Source organism: Mytilus californianus, unplaced genomic scaffold (genome assembly GCF_021869535.1).
Source record: "Mytilus californianus isolate M0D057914Y unplaced genomic scaffold, xbMytCali1.0.p SCAF_4, whole genome shotgun sequence".
NCBI lineage: Eukaryota > Metazoa > Mollusca > Bivalvia > Mytilida > Mytilidae > Mytilus > Mytilus californianus.
In genome coordinates this window covers 89,720,544-89,731,484 of record NW_026262690.1, presented here as the reverse complement: position 1 = coordinate 89,731,484, position 10,941 = coordinate 89,720,544, and the positions used below count along the sequence as shown (strand labels likewise).

Genomic DNA, 10,941 nt, shown 5'->3' with positions numbered 1-10,941 from the left:
CCTGACTTTGTACAGACATTTCCTTATGTAGAAAATGGTGGATAAACCTGGTTTTATAGCTAGCTAAACGTCTCACTTTTATGACAGTTGCATAAAATTCCATAATATTGACAACAATGTGTGAACAAATGCATCCTCGTCTTAAAGTTCCCTTATTCTCCTATATTTTCGGATATAATGTCTAACGTTATGTCGTTGTATTGCTGTCTCATTTACGTTTACCCCACACTTATTTTTATTCAGTTTTAGATTGTCTCCAAAACAGTTAAATTTGTCACTATGCTTGAGGTTTATATGCTCATTCATTGTAACAGTTTTGGAGTTTTTACTTCGCTGTGAAATAACCTGAAACATTCTGTCCCTGGTTTACTGTCTCGTCGATATATATTCCATGTCTACCTTTAATTATATATTTTATAGAGTTTTCTCTAGTGTCGTGTGAAAATACACTAAAATGTAAGAGAATCTAGATGGCCGAGGTACATAATAATCGTATTTTTTCTAATTTTCAAAACGAATGTTCTCTATTCTTTATTTATTTTGCCCATTGTTTACTCCAATATCCTCCATTTTTTATTATATTTTTTTGCCCATTTTTCTCTATATTTTCCCCACTTTTTCTGTTCTCTTGGTCCATTGTTCTCCATTCTGTAAACCCCGCCAAGACCCTCATGTATCCGGAAGCTTGAACTATATGCAAATTATAAGAAAATATTTTCAATGAGACAACTATCCACCAGAGACCAAATGACGTAGATGTATATAAGCAACTTTATCATACATTTTTCCGTTTTTGAGTTTATCCTACCACATTGTGTTGTTGGTTTGCTGTCTCATTGACCAACATGCACGTTTCCTTTTATTGATAGTTAATAAAACTAGTTCTTACTATGCAGTATAGCAGTAAAGTTATCGATTTATTTGTCTTGTACAACTCAACGTATAGACTCTTCCAAAGTATACAAGAAGGAAAAACATTTTGTTTATTTCTCTCTCAATTCAATTTCAATTTTTTAAATCAACTCTGTATAATTTTACACTCTGTAGTTATCGTTGTAACTTTTGAAACTATTACCTGTGCATCGAAAGAGTGTGACGAATTTCTCCGTGGTTGTTTCGGTCACATGTTTATAATCAGAAAGTTGTTGAGAATTTTTTTGGATTTTGAATATTAAAGAGTATAAAGAGGGGGACTGGGGAACAAGAGGACGAGGGTCTTTATTTCGGTATTTGATATTTTCTTGGCTATTTTTCTCTATTCTTTATTTTGTTTGACCATTATTCTTTATTCTGTATATTTAAGAACCCCATATTTCTCTATTCTTTAATTTTTTGGTCCATTTTTTGCTATTTTTCTCTATTCTTTATTTTGTTTGATGTTTGACATTATTCTCTATTCTGTATATTTCCAAACCCCATATTTCTCTATTCTTTAATTTTTGTGTCCATTTTTCTCTATTTTCCCCCTCATAAATAATACACTTAGATTTTTCAAACAATTTAAAACATATGCTAAAATAAAATATTGCGTTATTAAGCGATGACTTTACATAGCTATTTTAAAGGTCTATTTTGATGTCCTTGATCCTAGCTACTTCAGATGATTTCCTGTAGTAGCTTGCACATTTTGATCCTTATTTCCAATTTGTTTTCCTTGTTAGAGTTAGTGGTCATCTGTTGGTAGCTGTATTGTGCAAGTTTTTATTATGTTTTACTTTTATGGTATAGGGTAGATATAAAGGCAATGTGGAGAGGTGGTTGTTTGCATTTAAAACCCCACCAAATTTTGTGCGTATACCAAGTCGGGCTATCTGGACTATCCCGGTTTTTTCGTTGCTGTTTTCCGTTTGTTTGTAAGTCTACTTTTTTCAAAGGTTAGGTCCGTCGTACTTTCCAATATTTTTGGTGATTCCTTTTTTATTTGTATGTATTATTTTATATGATGTTACAAGTACGTATTTTGGAAAATATTGCCAAAATGGAAATTATTTAAGTTGTCTCTGAAAAAATAAATATCTTTTGATAGAATTTTGTTTTGGTAAATAGTATCCATTTTAGTCACTTTAGGGATAAATATACTAAATAATTGTCACAATCAATAATATTCCTTTTTTTCATCTGGATCAATGGAGTAGTAAAATGTAGAGAAAACATTTCAGAATAAGCAATCAATCATTGCCCATATGTGTTTGGTTTTTTTTCTGGGGTTGATTTCGGCTATAATTCTGTGTAGTAGAATGATAGATTGATTTTAGTTAGCTTTACCTTCAGTGGCAATTATTCTATGAATATTCGGGACGAGAACAAACTAATAATATTATAAATCCAATGGGTGTTTTCTGCAAAGTAGGTCGACCGGGGTGAAGGGCGGGAATTTCGACTGCAGCGGGAACATTTTTCTGTGGTAAATAATGATACATTAGGTGACAATTATCATGGTGTCTTTGATGAGCTTTAGCAGCAATATGAAAATCATTAAGAAAAATGGGAGAGATTTTTCTAATAAACACAACACAATTTTTGTTTTCAAACAACAATTTATTAGAACAGACTGTTCCAATTTGTAAAATATATCTCATCAAAACATAGTTTGTGGCGGATGAGTATGAGCATGCACAATACATTTACACAATTCACGCAAAATATCTCAAATAAAATATATATAATTTATTACATCACCCATTGTATACAAAACAATCAATTAACAATCGCTCATCTCTCATTCGGGAATAAAAAAAAATATTACGAATCAAATAAAAAAAGATGATCGAGAAATTTCGTTCTGGTAAATCGTTGTCAATGGTGTCAGAAATATAAGAACAATTTGAGTATTTGGTAATATTTCAATAAAATTAAATATGAAAACAAAAGCGTCATGGATATAAATTAAAATGCTTTAAAATGGCTGCCCCATGAAATGACAACCAAATATTATGCACGTTGTTGAGATTGTCATGAGGTGAATATTTTTTGTATTTAACAACACGTTTTTTGCACCACAATCACTATACAATACAGCACTGAAAAAATCCACTCGGTGGACGCGGCCCCACTCCGTGGATGTGGCAAGTTTTCATCATTATCTGTCCACTAATGAGATCGTTTGAAGTGGAATGTACACGAATCCGTGCGCTGCAGACGAGGTAACACATCTCCCTGACGATAAACGTCTGCTCGAGTAGATAATTTTTGTTCGTTTCAATATATCATTTGAATAATATCTGTCTGTTTAGTAATTGACTCTCATAAGACTTGGAACTTCGGCCATGATGATGTGTCTTTGTAGTCGCATTCGACTGGTCGTGAATAACCTTGCGCGGCCAAGGAGCCGTATGATCCAACCTGGTTACCATTTGTAAGACCCGCGTTATTCATTTGATTTGTCATCACTGGAAGTTGCATATGATTCAAGTAGTCCATGCTTCCATAATAGGATGAATGTCCATAATTTTGATGAGGATATGATGTTGGTTGTGAATTTGACATAGGATAGCCTCCTCGCTGCATACAGCTATTAGAATTCATGATATCATTTACTTGTGGGATAGCTGCCGGGCTCCATATAGATGATCCAGTATTCATACCACCGTTGGTAACGGGACTAGAGACTATTGGTGGTTTACAGTATACCGGAGAGGTTGATGGAGGTGGTGGGGATTTAGACTTCTTTGGTGTTGGGGGTTTTGGTTTTCCTTCTTGTGCCTTTTGTTGCTGACGACACTTAGCTCTTCTATTTTTGAACCAAACCTGAAATTACAAACGAAATGCATGTTATACTACTTAGGTTATTATTTTAATTTAGTTGACTACCAATAAATTTACTTAAAAGTAAACACGTTGCTTGGTTTTAATTATTCCATGACAAAAACAACAGAAAAATATAACCGAGTTCAATCTAAAAAAAGATTATTATCGAGATGTGTTTGTTTTACAATGATTTCTCCCTAATTTCTTTTACTTTTTGTTATATAATCTTTTAAACATGGAATATTGGTAGAGATTGTTCTTATTGAACGTATTATCATATTGCTTGTATTGACGCCGAGATCAAAGAAATCTGAACGAAAAATGTGTTGATATCAAATATTCGGCGTAGAGATTAATTAATTTCATGACAACTTTTTCAGGTGTTTATATAAAACTTAACACCTTTTTTAACACATGTGTCCTCTGCAATTATGCGACGATTAGAATAAAAAGGATTCTGTTTTGAAAAAAAAATTATAATGATAAAAAACATCAAATACACGCAAAACCGAACTACTATTACATCCTAATCGATATAAAGATTTCAAATATCTGTTGTAATTTTACACATGAAAAGGAGAATTGAAAATGAAAATTTAAGTGAAATCTTGAAAATTGAAATAAAATTAGGTTTAATTCAAATGGACAATACACATGAATGTAACAGGTAATCCCCCAGGGCGAGAAATTGACAAGGGAAACTACTTGGTAATGATTATCTCTAATTTGTATGTTTATGTAAGAAATTATCCATTAAAGTAGATAAATACAAGACCGTGTGAAAAATTCTGGACAGATCAGTTTCAAATACACATTTTTTTTTTAAATCGAAATAACTATATTTCTTTCTTTTTTATGGAATAAAACATCTGGAGTCGGATTTAAAAAAAAAAACTCCAATGATGATTATTACTTTATTGGTGTAATCCCAAGGGCCTGTTCGACTGGATTGTTCCGGGATTAGATTTTTTTAACATAAATTTTGAAAATTGATGCATACCTGCACTCGTGATTCTGGTAGATTTATTTTTAAGGCTACTTCTTCCCTCATAAAAATGTCTGGATATCTTGTCTTTTGGAACAAAGCCTCGAGGACATCAAGCTGTGCTCTAGTAAAAGTTGTTCTTTCACGTCTCTGTTTGCGGGGATTTCCAACTGAAACATAAAAATCTAATCACTATATAAAAGATGATTTTAACTATTTTGACAACTTATAAATGTATACAACACGAAAAACTAGTCACTTAATACAACATGAACATCAAGTCACAACATACAACATGACTGAAATCTAGTCACTTTCCAAACAACATGAAAATCTAGTCATCACGGGATATATAACATAACTATATATGCTATCATGGAGCTGGTTATTGTATGCTAATTCATAATAATCCTCATTTGCGCGGAAAATTTGTCCACACCTCTCCCGTTTAAAACACATCTTATTGCTCATAAAAATACAAAAATCGAAAGTTTACTCTCTCGAATCAAAATAAATTTTCCTGTCCATTTGGTTATAACTTCCTTTGCAGTCAACAGATGTTTTAGAATTCATACAAGTAGAGTTTATTTGGTTCAGTATCATCGATTTACATACAATGCGAGAAAATGAATATATTAATATTTTAATGAAAATGGGGCAAAATATTGATGTTTTCCTGTAATTGCTATCAATGTCCTCCAATAAAAGCACACTCTATGTTTTAAAAAAGGGAATGGCCATTCGGAAGGCATTGCGCAATTGAGTAAACTTTAAGGTAAAATATATACATATTTGATGTAATTTTAATAGTCGATCACGTTTAACAATTTGAAGATCTATTGCCTATTTGAAGAGCGGACTGACGCCACCAATACATAAATTTTGACAACAACTTCATTCATAAGACTTGGACGGATGTGTTTCCCTTCGCGAATGCGACAATAATTTGACAATCTATTACACCTTTCGGGTTGAAGAAAAATGCGAAGCCTACAATAAAATTTGCAGGAGACCACACAAACATTGTTCACCCTATGTTAAGAAAACACAAGAACACATACTTGTTATCTAACACACATAAAGCCTGACGTTGTATTATTTTTAAACCTATAGAAACTGTTGCCCCGTCGAAACAGTATTGCTTGTAAAAGTATGTGACTTCGCGTATAGTTTCTTCTTCGTCTCGTCAAAATTTACAAACTAAATTGCTTTATTTTCTTTTCAATTATAGGAGCATCGCCTTCATAAAAATGCAATGTACCGTTGATTTGAAAGAGAACATGTGAATAGAAATCGTGACTGTCAGAATACAAAACGTTGGATTTCATGTGAAAATTTTTCACTTTCGGAATTTCTTTTGAAATCACTTTATTTTCAAATTAAACGTTAAATTTTAGTTCGTGTTAAAATCAATGTTGCAAATGACAAACAACTTGTACACCAGTGACAAATATTTCCTTTATCTGTATAGAACGTCCCAAAAAATGAAAAGATCTTTGATGCATATGCTAAATAGTGTTTATCAATATACACATATTTTCAATTTATTTCAAAATAAAGATCTCCGATTCTAAATGATATATATAAAGATCCAGTCAAATTCAATTCATGATCTATGTATGCAAATTTCAAATTAAATAAAAAGAAAACTTCGATGCTTTCAAATGAAACGATTCTGTACCCACAAAAATAAGAAATATATATTTGAATTTTTAACCATCAAATTTAATATTAAATTAGAAGTTTGGTTATAATATGCAGGTGTGCGTTTATAACCGAAGAAATGTATCAGTACCAGCTCATGTTTACAACCTCGTAGTATTAATATTAAACTAGAATAAGACCGCAGTAGGATACTGAATACTGACAAAGGACGATCTGGATACACACTGATCAAAAGACATTTATACCCCATTCACATCCAACAAACTATTATTGAAAATTTCCGGAGAAAATAAAGGCCACTCGCGGAGAAAAACTCGCATAATTAAGAGCACAAAACAGAGGAATTTTAGTGTGGAAGTTCGTTCTAATTTTAATCAAATCATTTCACCATCCCTTACCACTTTATTTTTCTGAATAAACCAACACGCGGTTAACCTTTGTATTTATTTTTCAAATTTGTGTCTCAATTTTGAAGTATCATTTGTAAATACTTTTTGAAAAATCATAGCAATAGTCCAGTTAAATATATAACAGTATATTTATATCAATTCAATAATCACAGAAAAGCAACTGAAAATCGTAAAAACTAATAAAAAAAGCTTGATACTGTCACTAACAATTAGAACAAGACGTAAAATACACTTGCACCGATGTGCAAGTCATGTTACAGAAATATTACGGACAATTAATTCTATTAAATGATTAAAAAATATAACAAGTTCGGACTAAACACAAAATTACGGACAATCAGCTTACCTGATGGGTATCCCATAGCTGGGTGCATCAAATCCATGTTTGACTGTGCCAGACTAAGACCATTGACGGAGTATGGTGGTGCCTTGGCGGACATTGATGATGGAGGTAGAACAGATGGCTGACTGTAGGCTACACTTGTCATTCCTGTTGGATGATGAAGATGATGGTCAGGTGAAGATGAATCAAGGTAGTTGTCCGTGTTTTGTGATTCCTGGTCCGAAAGCCCACTATTTTGAACTGTAAACAGATGCATTTATCAAATTAGAAATGAAATCGGTTGATAGTTTATGTCTTATTTCCTTAAATGTTTATTTGTCGACGGGACAGTTATAATGAAGCTGTCAACACAGGTGTGCCAATTCTTCAGATGTTCACTACAAATGGACAACCATTAAATGATCCATGAATATGTTCAACTTTCAAATGATACAATTATTTGACCTGTCTATTGTTGTACGATACGTATGATGGGTAATTATCTTTCATTTTGTCTTTTCGTCTTAACACCCACTTTTTAAATCCCACCTTGCTAAATGACTGTCAACACATTTCCTCGAATTTGATTGGACAACAGGATGGACTTGACCAATCATATCCGTGACGTGTTGGTGACAGTAAAAATGCGATCACCCGCGAGTTTTGTCTCCTAACAATCAATTATTCTTTTTTTTGTTAATTAAATGAGCACAGGTCACTAATTAATCGATATCACTTGAAAAATGTTTTTATAGAAGCCTTTGGTCATGGTGGCTTTGAATTGATTTTAAAAGTTTGTTTTGGTGTGTGTTTTTTTTTTTGCATTTAGAACATTTTGGAAAGTTCAGAAATAAGAGGAACATGGGTTCTTGTTTTTCTTGCAGATCTGAAATCTTAAAATGGCTTATGTGATCCTACTTTTATTGAAATGTGTAATGCATCTTTATGACCAACATTATTATTCGTTTTCAAGCTAATTTCTGAACTAGTGGTCCCTTATAAAATTTTCAACGGGGTTTAAAGGTATCTGAGATTTCTGGTTTTGGTTGACCCCCCCAGTGGTCTGATGTTTTCGGGGGTTTTGTTTTATCATTTGTGGTCAGTTTTTATCAATCAAGTCCATTTATTTCTGCTTATAAAATGGGGTTACCAGGCATAGACTCCCTTGTAAACTTATTATGTTGAAGTCCTATGGCTATACAGATAAATGTCATACATACAAGCATACTTGCATACATAGAAGTTTCTTCATTTGAAAGTCTCGACTGACTAAGTCCCTCAAACATAAACACATAACAACATGCAATTTAATATGTGTACTTTTTATGTTTTACTGACTTTAAATGGCGGCAACCTGGGTTAAGTATTTCGTCTTTCGGATACAGCGGAAGTCAAAAGTAGTTTATAATTTGAACAATATTTACCGGAACAAGGCTTAGCATTGCTTTTTTTGGAGGAAGAAAATTCAGAAATTAAAACTTAATATTGCTGTTAAATTCATAAAAGGGGAAAATCGAGAACTTATGTAGGACAATTCCATGATAAATGGTAAGTCAACAAAATTTGTGGCATTTAAAAAAGAGTAACTTACAATGTAAATATTACCTTTTCCTGTGATTTAGTTTCACAACACGAACAACATAAGTTTACAGGAACTATTTGTCAAAAGTAAATTTGTACAGAAAGAACAAATTCATTAGAGCGACCATTGGGCATTTGAAAATGTTTGCTTTCGGTCAGTATGTTTGGCTGAACAGACTCGCTCAGTAACGTCAACAAAACATTTATTTGTTTCGTTGTGAATTAACTAAACTAAATATAAATGTGATTTTAGTATTTTAACAATTGTTCTTATATAGACAATATTATAACTATCGTAGATTTTGTTCTTATATTAATAAACAATTAACCTATTACATTGTAAATAAATATAAACAATATTATTTATTTCAAGTATATTTATGCTGCAAAATTCTGTACGACAACTTGACCCTATGGACGTTTTAAAATTTAACCGAAAATATATTTTCTAACAATTTTAACAAGACATATACCTAATTAAAATTAAAGATTCGGAATCGTCAAGTACATACTTGAGAATGAAGGACATGTTTGGGACGGTTTATCAGCACAGATGATAACCTAAGTGTCACAGTGAACTAAATGATGTAAGGTGTTGTGGTCATCTTATAGACTGGACAAAGTCCGTACATATATAAACGTGTGTATATAATATTTATGTATAGAAATACCATTTTGAAAATTTATTTCAAAACTGTAAAGCCGAGATATTCATATTCGGTTGAGGAATAATTATCTATTGTGTCTTATTATTTCAATAAATATATCTCAAATATATTTTATTCTATGTTTAAAGAAATAATCTAAAAGTTAACTGGTTGAATATTTTCTTATAACTTGCTGCCATGATTGTATCCCACGCTTACCTTCTAAATTTTGTTCCGAGCCAAGCGCATTTGTCATGTTAATAGTTTCCACCGACATTTTGAATTAATATCAAATCCTTATTTCCTCGAATAATAAAAGATCAATTTTTCATTGCTAATATTTTTAGTTCAATGTAGAATTTTTACTGATATAATATCCATATAAATATTCGTGAATATTTTTAGTTATTTTCACAAACATATATTTCTAAATCTTTAAGTATATAATCCTAGTGAATGAATGCTTTGGAGCAGGTACACACGGGTGTGTATATGTTCAATTGTAAGTAAATACGTGTGACTATAATATTTAATACTTAATTTAGAAAATTAAATAAGTATAATCTTAATTTAATTCTTACCTGCTCTGGTCATTCAGCTTGTAGAATGTCTGTATTTTTCCAACCGATCACCTGTGTACTAAATAGGGATAATCCGTATTACAAGTGTCGCATCAAAATTAAATGTTAGTGAACTTAAAAATTCAAGTTAAAAACTGGCGGATTAAAAAAGGTATATAGTCTTCTGCCAACAATTTAAGACGAAAATCTTCGAGTAAAATACAAAATTGTTGAATTACTTCTAAGCTTAGAATCGTCTTAACTGTGTAAAGCACGGCTTAATTCGGTGACAATAAATAATAAATAATGATTGATATTGCTAGGAGTTCGCTTACTTGTACTAGTACTCGTGCGAAATTTTAGCTCCGCCCAATTTGATTTTTGACAACCAATCAAATTAGAGAACTCTGTCGAAAAAAATTGTTTACAACAAAAATATTGAGTTAATTTAATTAACTTTAACTTTTTTCTCTCTTGAAAATTAATTAGAATTAAATTTTATTTTTTTATTAATATATTAAATTATTGCTCTGATAATAAAATGACAAAATTTTCTTTTTTTTAATAATTTATCTAAATGAGCAAATAAAATTTAGAAGAAAATGAAGATAGAATATAATCGAGAAATAAAATCAACCTATTGTCATATTGCTAATACAAAGTATCTAAAATTATACAAATATTAATTTGTAATGTTTATGAAACGGAGACATGGTTTTTCTTTTCAAAACATCACACATATAAAGTTTACCACAACAAATATATATATATATGCTCGTATGATAAATCTCAATATAATCCAGCTTATAAAATATTTATCTCCTTTTTTTGGTTTATCAATCAGAAAATCAGAGTTAAAGTGTATAAGAATGTCTTAAATCCAAATTAGTGTAAGAAAAACAAATACTACTGTTTGCATAAAATTAAAACTGTTTTAGGCCTTTCGTAAAACCATACATGTAATACCGATATGGGTATTACATCTATGGTAAAACCGATTGCTATTTTCTATTAACTATATTAG

The 10,941-nt window shown here is 31.3% G+C and overlaps 1 protein-coding gene across 3 annotated transcripts; it reads right to left on the bottom strand.

Moving 5' to 3' along the window:
* Window positions 1-2,517: 2,517 nt before the first annotated feature.
* Window positions 2,518-10,219, bottom strand: LOC127698819 (homeobox protein OTX2-like). 3 transcript variants are annotated; one of them, XM_052202510.1, is made up of 4 exons: window positions 9,939-10,219; window positions 7,154-7,390; window positions 4,748-4,917; window positions 2,518-3,747 (listed from the first exon to the last, which is right to left on the bottom strand). In XM_052202510.1, exons 1-4 carry the CDS (start codon window positions 9,949-9,951, stop codon window positions 3,244-3,246), a joined length of 924 nt encoding a protein of 307 aa, XP_052058470.1. In that variant the 5' UTR covers window positions 9,952-10,219; the 3' UTR covers window positions 2,518-3,243. The 3 variants fall into 3 exon arrangements, with proteins under 3 accessions (XP_052058470.1, XP_052058469.1, XP_052058467.1); XM_052202509.1 differs by lacking the exon at window positions 9,939-10,219 and adding an exon at window positions 9,577-9,755 and having other exon boundaries at window positions 4,748-4,902; XM_052202507.1 differs by lacking the exon at window positions 9,939-10,219 and adding an exon at window positions 9,577-9,752.
* Window positions 10,220-10,941: the final 722 nt, after the last annotated feature.